The 21,520-nt window shown below is 41.4% G+C and overlaps 1 protein-coding gene across 1 annotated transcript in view; it reads right to left on the bottom strand.

Annotated features, from left to right (window-relative positions):
* LOC133656976 (cadherin-23-like) overlaps positions 1–21,520 on the bottom strand; it is a 379,926-nt gene that overhangs the window by 344,851 nt on the left and 13,555 nt on the right. Inside the window, exon 3 of the mRNA XM_062057866.1 lies at positions 7,843–7,865. Within this exon, the coding sequence (XP_061913850.1) occupies positions 7,843–7,865 (23 nt within the window). The remainder of the gene's footprint in view (positions 1–7,842; positions 7,866–21,520) is intronic.

Here is a 21,520-nt window from a genome sequence, read left to right as displayed (position 1 = left end):
TCATTTTCATACACTTTACAAGAAATACATTGACGGCAAACTCCGTAGCTTGCTAGCTTGTGCGCGTTAGCTTTCTGAGACTCTTATTTTGTTAGCGCAAGCAGGATGGAGCAGCACTTTTGTTGTGAAGACAGGAACTGTGCGGTCGGTCTTCAGGGTTTTGACAGCAGATGCGTCGCGAGAGTCTGTTGAAATAAAAAGTGTTTCTCGCCTTCTTGTCAGTGTTTTTTTTTTTAATACAGAGCTCGCTGCAGCCAGCATCATCTCACAAGACCCTCGGGTGCCGCGAATGTTAATCAAGTGACGAAGGTGACGTCATAGTGAAGATTGATGATCACTAATAAAATCGCGATCGACCAGTAGCTTGCGATCGACGTAATAGGCACCCCTGATGTAGTATAAACGGTACAGAAATGGATTATGTATTTTTTTATTGAACAAACAATGAGGTGCTAGCATGATAGAAAGTGTTAGTTAGTTAGTTAGTTAGTTAGTTATGATACCTGCAGTATTAACAGCAGACAAGGTGTGACGTTGCTGCCATTGCTGCTAGTGGAGATTCACTTTCGGCTTGGAGGGATGTAATAATGTGTCATTCATTTAAAGGTATCACATTATGTGCGTGCTAATGTTTCTCGTATTATTTTCTCTCTGTGATGAAATATCCACTTTGAAAGTATTGCAAGTTGCTTTGTTTTAATCCTTTCTCGTGAATAACCCTTCAACATTTGCTTTGTGCTTGGTGACGTCACGCGCACCCACAGGAATCGGTAAGGGAATTGTTAGCAAAACTGGCAAATCATTCCCAGGAATTTAAACACTGGGAGCCAGTTCTCAACAAGAACGGGTTTATATTCCCATCCCTATTATTATAACTAGATCACAATGGCCTAGTGGTTAGAGTGTCCGCCCTGAGATCGGTAGGTTGGCGTTCAAATCCCAGCCGAGTCATACCAAAGACTATAAAAATGGGACCCATTACCTCCCTGCTTGGCACTCAGCATCAAGGGTTGGAGTTGGGGGTTAAATCACCAAAATGATTCCCGGGCGCGGCACCGCTGCTCCCCACTGCTCCCCAAGGGGATGGGTCAAATGCAGAGGACAAATTTCACCACATCTAGTGTGTGTGTGACAATCATTGGTACTTTAATCTTTAATCTAAAGATAATTAGTTGGTACAACCTCCCGATAATAAACAATCATATAAAAAAATTCTGATCACCCCGTAAATCTAATCACTAGTACTTGTTCCTTATCCCATTTTGGACATTATATTAAAATGTAATCAAAATCCCCCCATACATTTTTGACTTATGTTGCTAACATACACAGAAAAACCCCGGCAATGCACAAACCAGACATGCTAAGTCTAACCCAGGGGTGTCAAAGTCAATTATCTCTGGCCCCCGGGACGGTATTTGATTAGTATTAGAACCGACCCACAGACCACAGCCACCTGCTGCTGTTTTGCACGCACCAATACTCCATCAGGGACCCCATCAAGTCATAAAAATGGGCTCCCACTGTAAATTTTTGGGGTCCAACTTTTTTGTAACCGTTTTGAAAACAAATGCTAAATGTATGCATTATCCTGTTATATCTCACATTCTGTATTGTGTTTTGGTAAAAGGTTGTTATAAATGTTAATTCATAAAAATAAAAAAAATCATGCAAAAGAAAACACATTTTCATAAAGATGTACATTTATTGAGTTAAAAACATTCATTCACTGTCTCCTTTACTTCATGGATCTAAACTTTACCACTGCCGGTATTTTTTTCTATATTTTTATTGTAATATTTTTAAAATGTGTTTGTTCTATTTTTGGTGAAAGTAAGACAAAGAAAACAATCTAAAGTTGTCTCTTTTTTTTTGTTTTAATGCAATGATTTTAATAGTCCGGCCAGCGTGTGCACAGATTTTCCTCCATGTGGCCCCTAAGCTAAAATGAGTTTGACACTCCTGATCTAACCACTTAGGTTTGCAATGCAGTTGTGTCAGTGACAATGGTTAGTGTGCATTTATGTGCCTAAATGCAATGTTGTCTCCAATGTTGCTGTAAAATCTAATATATGGCTGTCCGAGTGTTGCCTTTTTCATCCTGTAAGGTGTCACTCTTGTTTAATAGATAATAAATTAAGTCATTATCTGGAATACTCATTAGCTGCAGGTCCTAATTAGACTAAATTAATATTGTTGCCTGACCAAGACAACGGCACTAGCAAATTGGCAAGTGACCTGGTTGGTCAATGTGCAGGGAGGATGAGAGAGAACAGCAGAAGGGATGAACAACAGTGAAAGTGGACAATAAAAGCTTTTTTCCCTCACTAATTGAAACAATAAACTTTTGCTACGAAACAGTGAATTGTGAAACCAGTGCGGAAAAGCAGAAGAAACATTTGTTTAAATGACGATATGACTTGGATATACTGGTAGGTGTAGGCAGAAGAGGGACTTGATAGACCAGGGAACCACATTGGGATTAAGGATTTGGCCGGGGGCCAGGCTATTTCTTTGTGTGTGTTAATATTAGGGTTGTCCTGATACCAATAATTTGCTACCAGTACCAAAATGTATATCGATTAGGGCTGTGAATCTTTGGATGTCCCACAATTCGATTCAATATCGATTCTTGGTGTCACGATTCGATTCAAAATCGATTTTTTTTTCAATTCAACACGATTCTCGATTCAAAAACGATGTTTTCCCGATTCAAAAGGATTCTCTATTCATTCAATACATACGATTTCAGCAGGATCTACCCCAGTCTGCTGACATGCAAGCAGAGTAGTAGATTTTTGTAAAAAGCTTTTATAATTGTAAATGACAATGTTTTATTAACTGATTGCAATAATGTACATTTGTTTTAACTATTAAATGAACCAAAAATATGACTTATTTTATCTTTGTGAAAATATTGGACACAGTGTGTTGTCAAGCTTATGAGATGCGATGCATGTGTAAGCCACTGTGACACTATTGTTCTTTTTTGTATTTTTTCATAAATGTCTAATGATAATGTCAATGAGGGACTTTTAATTGCTGCTATGTTGAAATTGTAACTAATATTGATACTGTTGTTGATAATATACATTTTTGTTTGACTACTTTTGGTTTGTTCTGTGTCGTGTTTGTGTCTCCTCTCAATTGCTCTGTTTATTGCAGTTCTGAGCGTTGCTGGGTCGGGTTTGGTTTTGGAATTGGATTGCATTGTTATGGTATTGCTGTGTATTGTTTTGTTGGATTGATCAATTTAAAAAAAATAAAAAATAATACAAATAAAAATTAATTAATAATTTTAAAAAAAATCGATTCTGAATCGCACAACGTGAGAATCGCGATTCGAATTCGAATTGATGTTTTCCCACACCCCTAATATCGATACTTTTCCAAATAAAGGGAACTATGAAAAAGTGTCAATTTTGGCTTTATTTTAACAGAAAATCTTGCAATACAATAAATGTTTCCTATCGCACTCAAATAACAATTTTAGAATGTTCAAATATAAATTAAAGGGCATTAAACACATGGTGTTTTTCATGTTGCACTCGAAAAACAATTTACAATTTTCCATATTACACATATTCTGCAATATACAAAGATTAGTTTGAATATAATAAACATGCTTTATTTACATTGTAATAAATGCTTCATGATTAATGGTTGCCTGGTATGTGCTTTAAGAAAAATACAATTATTAGTAAATACTAAAAAAAAAACTATGGTCAAATGTACTCAGATAAGCCATGTAGCAGGTAAAACACACTTTTGTTAAAGGCCTACTGAAACCCACTACTACAGACCACGCAGTCTGATAGTTTATATATCAATGATGAACTCTTAACATTGCAACACATGCCAATACGGCCGGGTTAACTTATAAAGTGACATTTAAAATTTCCCGGGAAATATCCGGCTGAAACGTCGCAGTATGATGACGTATGCGCGTGACGAAGTCAGTTTAACGGAAGTTATGGTACCCCGTATAATCCTATACAAAAAGCTCTGTTTTCATTTCATAATTCCACAGTATTCTGGACATCTTTTGCAATTTGTTTAATGAACAATGAAGGCTGCAAAGAAGACAGTTGTAGGTGGGATCGGTGTATTAGCAGCGGACTACAGCAACACAACCAGGAGGACTTTGTTGGAGAGCAGACGCGCTAGCCGGTGACCTCACCTTGACTTCCTACGTCTCCGGGCCGCCAAACGCATCGGGTGAAGTCCTTCGTCCTTCCGCCGATCGCTGGAACGCAGGTGAGCATGGGTGTTGATGAGCAGATGAGTTGCTGGCTGGCGTAGGTGGAGAGCTAATGTTTTTAGCATAGCTCTGTGCGGTCCGGTTGCTAAGTTGCTAAGTTAGCTTCAATGGCGTCGTTAGCACAGCATTGTTAACCTTCGCCAGCCTGGAAAGCATTAACCGTGTATTTACATGTCCACGGTTTAATAGTATTGTTGATTTTCTATCTATCCTTCCAGTCAGGGGTTTATTTTTTTTGTTTCTATATGCAGTTAAAGGCCTACTGAAACCCACTACTACCGACCACGCAGTCTGATAGTTTATATATCAATGATGACATCTTCACATTGAAACACATGCCAATACGGCCGGGTTAACTTATAAAGTGCAATTTTAAAATTCCCGCCACACTTCCGGTTGAAAATCTCCTTTGGATATGATTCATGCGCGTGACGTCATAAAATGCACGGAAGTGTTTGGGCCCTATTGGACACAATACAAAAAGCTCTGTTTTCTTCGACAAAATTCCACAGTATTCTGGACATCTGTGTTGGTGAATCTTTTGCAATTTGTTTAATGAACAATGGAGGCTGCAAAGAAGAACGTTGTAGGTGGGATCGATTGGTGTCTTAGCGGCTAAGTATAATACTTACAGCAACAGAACAAGGAACACTTACCCAGATAGAAGACGCCTAGCTGATGCTTGCCGCCAAACCCACGGATGAAGTCCTTCGTCACGCCGTTGATCGCTGGAACGCAGGTGAGCACGGCTGTTGATGGGAAGATGAGGGCTAGCTGGCGTAGGTGGAGCGCTAATGTTTTATCATAGTTCTGTGAGTTCCGGCTGCTAAGTTGCTAAATTAGCCTTAGCGTCGTTAGCAACAGCATTGTTAAGCCTTACCAGGCTGAGAATTTTTAACCGTGTAGTTACATGTACATGGTTTAATAGTATTTTTGCTCTTCTGTCTATCCTTCCAGTCAGGGGTTTATTTATTTTGTTTCTATCTTCATTTGAGAACGATGCTAGCGCGTTAGCTCAGTAGCTAAGTGTGTCACCGATGTATTGTCTTGGAGATAAAAGTCATTTTAAATGTCCATTTCGCGTGCTCGACTCTCATTTTCAAGAGGATATAGTATCCGAGGTGGTTTAAAATACAAATCCGTGATACACAATAGAAAAAGGAGAGAGTACATAGTTCTGTGAGTTCCGGTTGCAAAGTTGCTAAATTAGCCTTAGTGTCGTTAGCAACAGCATTGTTAAGCCTTACCAGGCTGAGAATTTTTAACCGTGTAATTACATGTACATGGTTTAATAGTATTCAAGCTCTTCTGTCTATCCTTCCAGTCAGGGGTTTATTTATTTTGTTTCTATCTTCATTTGAGAACGATGCTAGCACGTTAGCTCAGTAGCTACGTGTGTCACCGATGTATTGTCTTGGAGATAAAAGTCACTTTAAATGTCCATTTCGCGTGCTCGACTCTCATTTTCAAGAGGATATAGTATCTGAGGTGGTTTAAAATACAAATCTGTGATCTACAATAGAAAAAGGAGAGTGTGGAATCCAATGAGCCAGCTTGTACCTAAGTTACAGTCAGAGCGAAAAAAGATACGTCCATCACTGCCTCTCAAGTCCTTCACTGTAACGTTCCTCATCTACGAATCTTTCATCCTCGCTCAAATTAATGGGGTAATCGTCACTTTCTCGGTCCGAATCTCTCTCGCTCCATTGTAAACAATGGGGAATTTTTAGGAATACTAGCTCCTGTGACATCACGCTACTTCCAGTACAGGCAAGGCTTTTTTTATCAGCGAGCAAAAGTTGCGAACTTTATCGTCGATTTTCTCTACTAAATCCTTTCAGCAAAAATATGGCAATATCGCGAAATGATCAAGTATGACACATAGAATGGATCTGCTATTCCCATTTAAATAAAAGAAAATCATTTCAGTAGGCCTTTAAAGCACGATGCTATCACGTTAGCTCGTAGCTAAAGCGTTTCGCCGATGTATTGTCGTGGAGATAAAAGGCACTGAATGTCCATTTCGCGTTCTCGACTCTCATTTTCAAGAGGATTTAGTATCCGAGGTGGTTTAAAATACAAATCCGTGATCCACAATAGAAAAAGGAGAGAGTGTGGAATCCAATGAGCCAGCTTGTACCTAAGTTACAGTCAGAGCGAAAAAAAATATGTATTTCACTGCATTCTAGTCAGTCACTCTAACGTTCCTCGTCCACAAATCTTTCATCCTCGCTCAAATTAATGGGGTGATGGTCCGAATCGCTCTAGCTGCGTTGAAAACAATAGAAAAATATGAGGGAGTGAACAACTGACAACGTCACGCTACTTCCGGTAGGGGCAAGGTTTTTTTCTATCAGAGACCAAAAGTTGCGAACTTTATCAACGTTGTTCTATACTAAATTCTTTCAGCAAAAATATGGCAATATCGCAAAATGATCAAGTATGACACATAGAATGGATCTGCTATTCCCGTTTAAATAAAAACATTTCCTTTCAGTAGGCCTTTAAAGATAAAACCCAAATTGTAGCAAATTGTTGCAAAATATAGTAATTTCACTTGCACGATTTGACATTAGATGGGCGGTCTTAAAGGCCTACTGAAATGATTTTTTTTTTAATTCAAACTGGGATAGCAGATCTATTCTATGTGTCATACTTGATCATTTCGCGATATTGCCATATTTTTGCTGAAAGGATTTAGTATAAAACAACAACGATAAAGATCGCAACTTTTGGTATCTGATAAAAAAAAGGTTTGCCCCTACCGGAAGTAGCGTGACATAGTCAATTGAACATATCTGCAAAGTTCCCTATTGTTTACAATGATGGCCGCCAGAAGTGAGAGAGATTCGGACCGAGAAAGCGACGATTTCCCCAATAATTTGAGCGAGGATGCAAGATTTGTGGATGAGAAAAATGCAAGTGAAGGACTAGTGGGGAGTGGAAGCTATTCAGATAGGGAAGATGCTGTGAGAGCCGGGGGTGACCTGATATTCAGCTGGGAATGACTACAACAGTAAATAAACACAAGACATATATATACTCTATTAGCCACAACACAACCAGGCTTATATTTAATATGCCACAAATGAATCCCGCATAAAAACACCTAGGTGTTTGTTATGCTAGTTCCTAGCTCCTAGCTACTAGCTTGAGCTAGTTATAGCTTGAGCGGGTTATATGGACGGGATCCCGTATATATAACCCGCCAATACAATTCAAACACCTGCACAACACACACACTCACTCAGCCCAAAAAACCGTTCACCTAACCCAAGGTTCATAAAGCTTATATATTTAACCAAAGTTACGTACATGACACGCACGTACGGGCAAGCAATCAAATGTTTGGAAGTGCGCGGGTGGGACCTGATATTCAGCTGGGAATGACTACAACAGTAAATAAACACAAGACATATATATACTCTATTAGCCACAACACAACCAGGCTTATATTTAATATGCCACAAATTAATCCCGCATAACAAACACCTAGGTGTTTGTTATGCTAGCTCCTAGCTACTAGCTCGAGCTAGTTATAGCAAGCGATCAAATGTTTGGAAGCGCAGCTACGTACTCACGGTATCGCGTCTGTGTATCCAAATCAAAGTCCTCCTGGTTAGAGTCCATGTCCGAGTTCTTCGATCTTGACTGCTGTCATGTCTGTGTTCATGTTTTTGTTTGGCCATGTGCTGTTTTGTTTTTTGGACACTTCCTTAGTTCCTGGTTTCACTTCCTGGTTTTGTTTGTCACCATAGCAACCATTAGTTTCACCTGTTCCACGTTTGGACTCACACACACCTGTCTCACGTTTTCACAGTCATGTCATGCACCTGTTCACAGTTAGTCACGCACCTGTTTTCACTTATCATGTCACTATATAGGCTTTTCTGTTTCTGTTGTTCGTCCTGGCGACATCACCCATTCATGCCATGTCCACAGTTCCTTGTCACGTTAGTTCTTGTTTCATCTCTTGTCACGTAAGTTTTTTGTTTGTTTAATGTTCATAGTTCTCCGCCATTGTGCGCGCCCTTTGTTTTTCTAGTCAAGTTTTTTACCTCCGCTGTGAGCGCCTTTTGTTTGTACCTTTTGTTTGAGTTTATAGTAATAATTAAATATGTCTTTACCTGCACGCCACGTCCGTTCCATTTCTTTTGCACCACGGGAGAGCAAACCACGCCAAAGACCGAGTAATGACAGATGTCGCCAGCACGAGAGCTCTCCCGCAAAAAAATGGGACAATTTTGACGAGGTAACGTGGGAGGTCCTGCGCGCCATGGAAGCCGAGACACTCCGCCATTCCCCCATGGAGCGCAGGGATCTCATGTGGGGTCCGACCGGCAAACTGGTGCCGATCAGCTCCCTTTGGTCCGAGGATGGCGCTGCGTCACCGCAGTCCCGGAAGCGCCGCTCCCAACGAAGGACGTCAGGGAGGGCTTCCACAAGCATTGGAAAGGACGCATCGTTCCCGCAAGCTCCTCCTCCTCCGGGCGGAAACGAGCTGCAGCCAGCCCGGCTTCCCCAGGACGACGTCACGCCTCTGCCAGTGGGTGACGTCATGGATTTTTTTCCCCTGAACTCTTTTTCTTGTCAGCCACATCCAACCAAAGACTCTAAATCCATGATTAAATATTACCAAGACATGTTTTTAGAAATCAGATCCTGTCAATCACAGTCACCCAATTTTCATGCCCCGCCCCCCAGGACTCATGCCACGCCCAAGTCAGAAATTTTTTTTTCACCCACAAAAGCCCAGGTGGGGGGGAACGAAAGACCTTTTGGACAATTTAGAGGGGAGGATTCTGCCCTCCTCCTGAACCCCCTCCGCCCACCCCAAAAGACGGTTCCAGACCGCGGGGAGCGCGTCTGGGATCCGCTCCTTGAGGGGGGGGCTAGGGCTGGGAATTGTTCAGGTGGGGTGGGTCAGCATCGTCACGCCAAGCCACAGCCTCCAGCACGACCACCACCACCTGTCTTTCGACCTGCCAAGCCACAGCCACCAGCACGACCCCCACCACCAGTCTTTCGTCACGCCAAGCCACAGCCTCCAGCACGACCCCCACCACCTGTCTTTCGACCTGCCAAGCCACAGCCACCAGCACGACCCCCACCACCAGTCTTTCGTCACGCCAAGCCACAGCCACCAGCACGACACCCACCACCAGTCTTTCGTCACGCCAAGCCACAGCCTCCAGCACGACCCCCACCACCTGTCTTTCGACCTGCCAAGCCACAGCCACCAGCACGGCCGCCACCACCAGTTTTTCGACCATGCCAAGATCCACCTGCTCCACGCCCAGCTCCACGCCAAGCGCCACCAGTACCTGCTCCACGCCAAGCGCCACCAGTACCTGCTCCACGCCAAGCGCCGCCAGTACCTGCTCCACGCCAAGCGCCGCCAGTACCTGCTCCACGCCAAGCGCCGCCAGTACCTGCTCCACGCCAAGCGCCGCCAGTACCTGCTCCACGCCAAGCGCCGCCAGTACCTGCTCCACGCCAAGCGCCGCCAGTGGCTGCCCCACGACGCCAAGCGCCGCCCGTGGCTGCCCCACGCCGCCAAGCGCCGCCCGTGGCTGCCCCACGCCGCCAAGCGCCGCCCGTGGCTGCCCCACGCCGCCAAGTGCCGCCCGTGGCTGCCTCACGCCGCCAAGTGCCGCCCGTGGCTTCCCCACGCCAAGACCAAAGCCAAGATCAAGACCCGCCAAGTGACCAAGACCAAGAACCGCCAAGTGACCAAGACCCGCCAAGTGACCAAGACCAAGACCCGCCAAGTGACCAAGACCAAGAACCGCCAAGTGACCAAGACCCGCCAAGTGACCAAGACCAAGACCCGCCAAGTGACCAAGACCAAGACCCGCCAAGTGACCAAGACCAAGACCCGCCAAGTGACAAAGACCAAGACCCGCCAAGTGACCAAGACCAAGACCAAGTCCAAGCACCGCCACGCCAAGACCAACCACGCCAAGTCCAAGACCAACCATGTCAACACCAAGACCAAGTCCAAGACCAACCATGCCAAGACCAAGACCAAGACCCTCGCCAAGACCAAGACCCTCGCCAAGACCAAGACCCACGCCAAGACCAAGACGCGCCACGCCAAGCTTCGCCGCCTGACGCGCCACGCCAAGCTTCGCCGCCTGACGCGCCACGCCAAACTTCGCCGCCTGCCATGATGACGACGCGCCTGCCTCCTCGTCTGCCACGAAGGTGGCCACAACCTGGTCGTCCGCCACGCCAAGTGCGCCCACCTCATCGGCCATGGATATGGCCATTCCCGGGTCGCCCACCTCGTCAGGTACAGCGGCGATCTACGCGTCGCCGCCACCTGATCCTGCCCCGGTGGATTCGGGGACACCTGGTCTGGCGACCCACCGCCATGTCCCCCTCCCCCCCTCCCATGACTCTTGATCCTGTTTTTTGTTTTTGGACATCTGGGATCTGTCCGTAAGGGGGGGGTTCTGTCATGTCTGTGTTCATGTTTTTGTTTGGCCATGTGCTGTTTTGTTTTTTGGACACTTCCTTAGTTCCTGGTTTCACTTCCTGGTTTTGTTTGTCACCATAGCAACCATTAGTTTCACCTGTTCCACGTTTGGACTCACACACACCTGTCTCACGTTTTCACAGTCATGTCATGCACCTGTTCACAGTTAGTCACGCACCTGTTTTCACTTATCATGTCACTATATAGGCTTTTCTGTTTCTGTTGTTCGTCCTGGCGACATCACCCATTCATGCCATGTCCACAGTTCCTTGTCACGTTAGTTCTTGTTTCATCTCTTGTCACGTAAGTTTTTTGTTTGTTTAATGTTCATAGTTCTCCGCCATTGTGCGCGCCCTTTGTTTTTCTAGTCAAGTTTTTTACCTCCGCTGTGAGCGCCTTTTGTTTGTACCTTTTGTTTGAGTTTATAGTAATAATTAAATATGTCTTTACCTGCACGCCACGTCCGTTCCATTTCTTTTGCACCACGGGAGAGCAAACCACGCCAAAGACCGAGTAATGACAACTGCATCTTTCGGGAATGTAAACAAACACCGGCTGTGTTGTGTTGCTGACTTCCCTCGCAAAATATCCGCTTCGCACCGACAACTTTCTTCTTTGCTTGCTCAGCTTCTTTCTCCATAATGCAATGAACAAATTGCAACAGATTCACCAACACAGATGTCCATGAATACTGTGGAATAATGAGATAAAAACAGAGCTATTTCGTATTGGCTTCAATGGGGAAACCATACCTCTGTTAAACTGGCTACGTCACACGCATACGTCATCATACCGAGACGTTTTCAAGCGGAAGTGAGGCGGGAAATTTAAAATTACACTTTATAAGTTAACCCGGCCGTATTGGCATGTGTTGCAATGTTAAGATTTCATCATTGATATATAAACTATCAGACTGCGTGGTCGGTAGTAGTGGGGTTCAGTAGGCCTTTAACTCCGCTAATATTTGGCATCAAGGGCGTCTACGTATCGACATGTTTTGTAAATACATGTGCTCAACAGAGGAGCTGTTAACTTACGAGAGTAGCGTACAGTATGTGTGTTTGCGAGAATGTCAACGTGTTGGCTGAGTGACGTCAATAAGTGAGTGGGCGAGTACAGAGAGAGAGGAGTGTGCGCACTGCCCAGTAAAGTGATGAACAGGTCCGGTTGTGTCCTGCAAAACGAATAATAAAGCAACCAGATTGTCACAAATTGGTGGCCTTAAATTCTGACCAGAAAGCAGATCTTAGCAGACCAATTGCGGGGTAAAGTGAACTGAAGGGAACGTCTCCCCTGCGCTCCTTTACTATGGACTGCACCTGAGTGAACAGCAGGACGTTCAAACTCATAAACTTAATTTTTTTTTTTGCAAATAATAATTAACTTAGAATTTCATGGCTGCAACACGTGCAAAAGTAATTGGGAAAGGGCATGTTCACCACTGTGTTACATGGCCTTTTCTTTTAACAACACTCAGTAAATGTTTGGGAACTGAAGGGACACATTTTTTAAGCTTCTCAGGTGGAATTATTTCCCATTCTTGCTTGATGTACAGCTTAAGTTGTTCAACAGTCCGGGGTCTCCGTTGGGGTATTTTAGGCTTCATTATGTGCCACACATTTTCAATGGGAGACAGGTCTGGACTACAGGCAGGCCAGTCTAGTACCCGCACTCTTTTACTATGAAGCCATGTTGATGTAACACGTGGCTTGGCATTGTCTTGCTGAAATAAGCAGGGGCGTCCATGGTAACGTTGCTTGGATGGCAACATATGTTGCTCCAAAACCTGTATGTACCTTTCAGCATTAATGGCGCCTTCACAGATGTGTAAGTTACCCATGTCTTGGGCACTAATACACCCCCATACCATCACAGATGCTGGCTTTTACACTTTGCGCCTATAACAATCCGAATGGTTATTTTCCTCTTTGGTCCGGAGGACACGTCGTCCACAGTTTTCAAAAACAATTTGAAATGTGGACTCGTCAGACCACAGAACACTTTTCCACTTTTCCACTTTGTATCAGTCCATCTTAGATGAGCTCAGGCCCAGCGAAGCCGACGGCGTTTCTGGGTGTTGTTGATAAACGGTTTTCGCCTTGCAAAGGAGAGTTTTAACTTGCACTTACAGATGTAGCGACCAACTGTAGTTACTGACAGTGGGTTTCTGAAGTGTTCCTGAGCCCATGTGGTGATATCCTTTACACACTGATGTCGCTTGTTGATGCAGTACAGCCTGAGGGATCGAAGTTCACAGGCTTAGCTGCTTACATGCAGTGATTTCTCCAGATTCTCTGAACCCTTTGATGATATTACGGACCGTAGATGGTGAAATCCCTAAATTCCTTGCAATAGCTGGTTGAGAAAGGTTTTTCTTAAACTGTTCAACAATTTGCTCACGCATTTGTTGACAAAGTGGTGACCCTCGCCCCATTCTTGTTTGTGAATGACTGAGCATTTCATGGAATCTACTTTTATACACAACCATGGCACCCACCTGTTCCCAATTTGCCTGTTCACCTGTGGGATGTTCCAAATAAGTGTTTGATGAGCATTCCTCAACTTTATCAGTATTTATTGCCACCTTTCCCAATATCTTTGTCACGTGTTGCTGGCATAAAATTCTAAATTTAATGATTATTTGCAAAAAAATAATGTTTTATCAGTTTGAACATCAAATATGTTGTGTTTGTAGCATATTCAACTCAATATGGGTTGAAAATGATTTGCAAATCATTGTATTCTGTTTATATTTACACCTAACACAATTTCCCAACTCTTATGGAAACGGGGTTTGGTATGATAAATTCTGCTATACATCCATTCAGTAGTTGTATAAAGTCATGTCCAATATCATGCAAGCTCAAGTGTAGCTCTAAGTCAGAGTAGAGTAGAAACTGTGCTCCCCTGATGGTTGGAGAGTGTGACAAGTTTATAACTTACGTATAAGATATATTTACATAGGAATGTTCTTCAAAGAGTTAACATATACCAAGGAACATGCAGATTGTGCAATACTTTAAGGACTACAGTACTAAACGGTTGTAGGTACTGAGCCAATAATATCAAAAATATTCATCACATTTCAACGAAATTGCGAAATTATTATCACAGATCTGTACAAATGTGATGAATATTTTGATATATTGGCTGTTTGAATTGACCTTGTCCGTCAACTTCTTAAACACAATTACAACTGATTGACATTTTACCCTCCCATTCATGTATCTTCAAATTTCTATTGCAAAAATATGTTTTACATTTGCAAAATAAACACGCCGCACTTGAGTCAAGATACTAATGGTTTGCCATTCAACGTGGATGTGCAAACACACACACACACACACACACACACACACACACACACACACACACACACACACACACACACACACACACACACACACACACACACACACACACACACACACACACACACACAATATACAGTAGCAAGCGACAAACATGCATGTATTCCCTAAACTCACACCTATAGCTACCCTGCAGTAGAGCAAAAAGAGGTGGTTGCTGATGTGAAACATCAATTTCCAGGTTAACTGCTCAGTGTGGCTCAGGCTGGTATCAGCCGTGACCCAGCTGGGCTAGATAAGCAGCTGCAAAAAGCTGATCTACCATCCAGCAATGCACCTCTTTGTACTGGAAAATGTGGTAATGCATACAAACGCACGCACATAAACATACACACAAACCGTAAAACTTAAGAGAATTAATTATGAAACGATGGGTTTGTTCAAATGATTTAAACAAATTGGACGGCGTGGCAAAGTTGGTAGAGTGGCCGTGCCAGCAATCGGAGGGTTGCTGGTTAGTGGGGTTCAATCCCCACCTTCTACCATCCTAGTTGTGTCGGGTGTATGCTTTTTTATTTTTTTATTTTTTTTGTCATAAAGAAATACAATCATGTGTGCTTACGGACTGTATCCTTGCAGACTGTATTGATCTATATTGATATATAATGTATATATTGTGTTTTTTATGTTGATTTAATAAAAAATAAAAACATTTATTTTTTTATTTTATTTCTTGTGCGGCCTGGTACCAATCTGTCCACGGACTGGTACCGGGCCGCGGCCCGGTGGTTGGGGACCACTGCATTAAAGTACTATGTGAACTGCCTCATTCTGTAAATGTCTACATGCTTACTGGTCAGAATACACAATGAAATAAATATAATTTAAAATAATTACTTACTTGTAGTGCGAGTGACAAAGTCTACACGAGATGACAAAGTCTAAATGAGGTAAGTCTACACAAAATAGTTAATTTTGGTTTTAATTTGTTTCGAGGAACACTTTAGCGTTGATGCGCATGCGTGCACATGCTCAGTAAAGTGGGGATAGGGCTGGACAATTAATCAAATTGTAATTTAGATTTTGATTATGGCTTCTCACAATTATGAAAATATATTAATTAAAACAAAAAAAGATTAATGAGCCACGCAATGTGCATGAAAATTCTAGAGCTTGTGAAGGTAAAATAGATGTGGAGCGAATGAGTGAAAAAAGAGCATGTCTACAAAAAGTTTGGGTTGTCACCATGGTTGCTACTTTTTATTTGACATAGCGCTAGTAGGCCTAATCACATACTTGCCAACTTTCCCGATTTTCCCGGGAGACTCCCGAATTTCAGCGCCTCTCCCGATTTTCTCTTGATTTCCAACCGGAGGTGGAGGGCACGCCCCCTCCAGCTCCATGCGGACGAGGAAGATACAGCAATGGCGACGCCGACGACGAGTAAGATGAAGAAATACGCTTGTAAGTTCCAAAACGATTGGAAACAAGAATTTCAGTTTATCCAGGACAGTTCGAAGGGGAAGGGCTATGCTGCCTGTACATTTTGTAGAACAGACTTATCCATTGAACACTGTGGCCGAACGGATATACTCACTCATGAACGAACAGCAAAGCACAAAGCGTCAGCAGCGCAGCACCGGTCTTAGCCCAGCCCAGTATTATGGGCCACCTCGCTAAATGGAGACCCGATGGTGTAACATATGCCGAGACAAAGATGGCTATGCTGATAGCTGGAAGCAACATCCCGTAGTCATTTGCGGATGTCTTCAACAAATCCGTGAAGGATATGTTCCCGGATTCAGAGATCGCTCGCCAGTACGCAAATGGCAGAACAAAGGCTACTCAAATAGTGAAAGGCAAGTGTTGTTTTTTTGTTTTTTTTAGTAAGTAAGCAGCAAGCACAGTGCAGTTAGTAGAACAACTGTGTTTTCATTACTGTGTATTTAGTATGTACAGGACTGTCTCAGAAAATTTGAATATTGTGATAAAGTTATTTATTTTCTGTAATGCAATTAAAAAAACAAAACTGTCATACATTTTGGATTCATTACACATTAACTGAAATATTGCAAGCCTTTTATTATTTTAATATTGCTGATTATGGCATACAGCTTAAGAAAACTCAAAAACCCCATCTCAAAAAATTTGAATATTTCCTCAGACCAAGTACAAAAAAAATATTTATAACAGCAAAACAAAATCAAACATTTGTAAATGTCAATTAATGCACTCAGTACTTGGTTGGGAATCCTTTTGCACGGATTACTGCATCAATGTGGCGTGGCATGGAGGCAATCAGCCTGTGGCATTGCTGAGGTGTTATGGATGCCCAATATGCTTCAATAGCGGCCTTAAGCTCATTTGCATTATTGGGTCTGATGTCTTTCAGCTTCTTCTTCACAATACCCCACAAATTCTCTATGGGGTTCAGGGAGTTGGCAGGCCAATCGAGGACAGTAATGCCATGGTCAGTACACCAGTTACTGGTGGTTTTGGCACTGTGGGCAGGTACCAGATCATGCTGGAAAATGAAATCATCATCTCCATAGATCTTTTCAACAGATGGAAGCATGTAGTGCTCTAAAATCTCTTTGTACACAGCTGCATTGACTTTGGACTTGATGAAACACAGTGGACCAACACTAGCAGCTGAAATGGCTCCCCAAACCATTGCTGACTGTGGGAACTTCACACTGGATTTCAAGCAACTTGGATTTTGCTCCTCTCCAGCCTTCCTCCAGACTCTAGCGCCTTGACTTCCAAATGAAATACAAAACTTGCTTTCGTCTGAAAACAGGACTCTGGACCACTCTGCAACTGTCCAGTGCTTCTTTTCCATAGCCCAAGTCAGACGCTTCTAGAGATTTTAGAGCACTACATGCTTCCATCTGTTGTGTATTGTAAAGAAGAAGCTAAAAGACATCAGACCCAATAATGCAAATGAGCTAAAGGCCGCTATTGAAGCATCCTGGGCATCCATAACACCTCAGCAATGCCACAGGCTGATTGCCTCCATGCCACGCCGCATTGATGGCAGTAATCCGTGCAAAAGGATTCCCAACCAAGCACTGAGTGCATTAATTGACATTTTCAAATGTTTGATTTCATTTTGCTTTTATAAATCTTTTTTTTGTACTTGGTCTGAGGAAATATTCCAATTTTTTGAGATAGGATTTTTGAGTTTTCTTAAGCTGTATGCCATAATCAGCAATATTAAAATAATACAAGGCTTGCAATATTTCAGTTGATGTGTAATGAATCCATAATGTATGACATTTTTGTTTTTTTAATTGCATTACAGAAAATAAAGAACTTTATCACAATATTTTAATTTTCTGAGACAGTCCTGTATGTAGTCTATAAGGCTGTGCTTCTGACTGCAAAGCATTGCACTTTCAGGTACAACAATGAGTAGATGAGTGTTAAGTGTGTGTATATGTGTAAATAAATGAACACTGAAATGCAAGTATTTCTTTTATTTATATACATATACAGTATAATAAAATAAACATATATATAGCTAGAATTCGCTGAAAGTCAAGTATTTCTTATATATACTGTATATATATATATATATATATATATATATATATATATATATATATATATATATATATATATATATATATATACATATATATATATATATATATATATATATATATATATATATATATATATGTATATATATATATATATATATATATATATATATATATATATATATATATATATATATATATATATATATATATATATATATATACACTACCGTTCAAAAGTTTGGGGTCACCCAAACAATTTTGTGGAATAGCCTTCATTTCTAAGAACAAGAATAGACTGTCGCGTTTCAGATGAAAGTTATCTTTTTCTGGATTTTTTGAGCGTTTTAATTGACCCCACAAATGTGATGCTCCAGAAACTCAATCTGCTCAAAGGAAGGTCAGTTTTGTAGCTTCTGTAACGAGCTAAACTGTTTTCAGATGTGTGAACATGATTGCACATGGGTTTTCTAATCATCAATGAGCCTTCTGAGCCAATGAGCAAACACATTGTACCATTAGAACACTGGAGTGATAGTTGCTGGAAATGGGCCTCTATACACCTATGTAGATATTGCACCAAAACACAGACATTTGCAGCTAGAATAGTCATTTACCACATTAGCAATGTATAGAGTGTATTTCTTTAAAGTTAAGACTAGTTTAAAGTTATCTTTATTGAAAAATAAGGACATTTTAATGTGACCCCAAACTTTTGAACGGTAGTGTGTATATATATATATATATATATATATATATATATATATATATACTGTATATATAAACTTAGTTTCCATATGAGTTGGGAAATTGTGTTAGATGTAAATATGAACGGAATACAATGATTTGCAAATCATTTTCAACCCATATTCAGTTGAATATGCTACAAAGACAACATATTTGATGTTCAAACTGATAAACTTTTTTTTTTGCAAATAATCATTAACTTTAGAATTTGATGCCAGCAACACGTGACAAAGAAGTTGGGAAAGATGGCAATGAATACTGATACAGTTGAGGAATGCTCATCAAACACTTATTTGGAACATCCCACAGGTGAACAGGCAAATTGGGAACAGGTGGGTGCCATGATTGGGTATAAAAGTAGATTCTATAAAATGCTCAGTCATTCACAAACAAGGATGGGGCGAGGGTCACCACTTTGTCAACAAATGCGTGAGCAAACTGTTGAACAGTTTAAGAAAAAACTTTCTCAACCAGCTATTGGAAGGAATTTAGAGATTTCACCATCTACAGTCTGTAACATCATCAAAGGGTTCAGAGAATTTGGAGAAATCACTGCACGTAAGCAACTAAGCCCGTGACTTTCGATCCCTCAGGCTGTACTGCATCAACAAGTGACATCTGTGTGTAAAGGATATCACCACATGGGCTCAGGAACATTTCAGAAACCCACTGTCAGTAACTACAGTTGGTCGCGACATCTGTAAGTGCAAGTTAAAACTCTCCTATGCGAGGCGAAAACCGTTTATCAACAACACCCAGAAAGGCCGTCGGCTTCGATGGGCCTGAGGTCATCTAAGATGGACTGATACAAAGTGGAAAAGTGTTCTGTGGTCTGACGAGTCCACATTTCAAATTGTTTTTGGAAACTGTGGACGTCGTGTCCTCCGAACCAAAGAGGAAAAGAACCATCCCGATTGTTATAGGCGCAAAGTTGAAAAGCCAGCATCTGTGATGGTATGGGGGTGTGTTAGTGCCCAAGACATGGGTAACTTACACATCTGTGAAGGCACCATTAATGCTGAAAGGTACATACAGGTTTTGGAGCAACATATGTTGCCATCCAAGCAACGTTACCATGGACGCCCCTGCTTATTTCAGCAAGACAATGCCAAGCCACTTGTTACATGAACATGGCTTCATAGTAAAAGAGTGCGGGTACTAGACTGGCCTGCCTGTAGTCCAGACCTGTCTCCCATTGAAAATGTGTGGCGCTTTATGAAGCCTAAAATACCACAACGGAGACCCCCGGATTGTTGAACAACTTAAGCTGTACATTAAGCAAGAATGGGAAAGAATTCCACCTGTGAAGCTTAAAAAATGTGTCTCCTCAGTTCCCAAATGCTTACTGAGTGTTGTTAAAAGGAAAGGCCATGTAACACAGTGGTGAACATGCCCTTTCCCAACTACTTTGGCACGTGTTGCAGCCATGAAATTCTAAGTTAATTATTATTTGCAAAAAAAAATAATGTTTATGAGTTTGAACATCAAATATCTTGTCTTTGTAGTGCATTCAATTGAATATGGGTTGAAAAGGATTTGAAAATCATTGTATTCCGTTTATATTGACATCTAACACAATTTCCCAACTCATATGGAAACTGGGTTTGTATGTATATATATATATATATATATATATATATATATATATATATATATATATATATATATATATATATATATATGAAATACTTGACTTTTCGTGAATTCTAGCTGTAAATATACTCCTCCCCTCTTAACCACGCCCCCTCACCCCCCCCCCCCCCCCGACCAAGCCCTCCACCCCCCACGCCCCCATCTCCCGAATTCGGAGGTCTCAAGGTTGGCAAATATGCCTAATCAATAATCACTAAACTCAACAAAAAAGTAAGTCATATGATTTATGCGTTTTCATAACCACATAATTGGCCAATAAAACAGAATCCGTTAATACACGCAAACTAAAATCAGGGAAAATGACATAATTGTGAGTGAAATGTTGTCATTGTGAGGAGAAGAAATATTTATTTGGGAAAATGAAGTGTCCAATAGCACTCATTGATCCCCGACACACTCAACTGCCCCTTCCTGAACTAAACAATCAATGTCAAATTGGTCACTTGAAAGAGCGACTAAACTACAAAGTTAAAGCTTACAACAATCCACACACCCACAACACATCTCATCAGCTTGTGTTGTTGTGAACATCATGGATGTAACAACAATAATCAAAACGTGGTTGCAACAGGCTCAGGTGAGTCGCCTCTTTAGTCGTCAAGGTGAGAACAACAGCACAGCACACTTCCACCCCTCACAATAATAGCGCGGTGCACCACATCCGGTCTGACTGCGCTAACAAAATAAAGCTTTCAAAAAAGTATCTTACACAAGCATGATGTACTGAAAGCACTTATTGATACATTTACAAAATTATTATGCATTGACCTAAAATACTGGTCAAATTGTCCAAAGATGTATTGCACCAATAAATGTAAGGATTTTTGCATTTAATTAACAAACATTTTATAACATTTTATTTGACACAAAAAGCACACATAACTAAGTGTACAATGTAAACAACTGAATCAAAAGTGATTAAAACGGAAAAACTGAATTGTATAGTTCATTATGTTGCTTTTGTTACTTAAATGTATTGTTATTTCTATTATTATTTTACTTGTAGTGGTTTATTTGTTACTAATTTATATCAAGGGTTTTTTTTAAACTATATTTAACTTTAAGTTTTGGTAGTACAATAAATACTCATGTTTTCAAATGGAATTAATCGTAATTACAATATCAGTCAAAATAATTGTGATTATTATTTTTGCCATAATCGTACCGCCTTATGTTGGGTGGCTCTTTTTTATGGGTAGTACATTTTGACAAAACACCGGTGGGGTGTAGTCAGAAGTCAGACCTCAGCGCACTTGACTGGACTAACAGACTAAGCTCACTTGCACACTAATCAGACAGGAAAGGCTCCTAGCGCTAGCACCCTTGTCATATACTGTATCTACCCTGTTATTGGCCTAGATTTCCATGATAGTGTTATAGTTATTCGTTTTTTTAAATTTTCATCAGGATGTCCCCTGATCGTCGTCAGAAGAGACACAGTCGACTTACAATGCCAAATGTTGTTTTTTCCAAGCCGATGTCGATAACTTTCTGCTTCTCAAAACCAATATGGATATTTTAA

Source organism: Entelurus aequoreus, linkage group LG09, assembly GCF_033978785.1.
Source record: "Entelurus aequoreus isolate RoL-2023_Sb linkage group LG09, RoL_Eaeq_v1.1, whole genome shotgun sequence".
Lineage (NCBI taxonomy): Eukaryota > Metazoa > Chordata > Actinopteri > Syngnathiformes > Syngnathidae > Entelurus > Entelurus aequoreus.
This window is presented reverse-complemented; position numbering and strand designations above follow the sequence as displayed.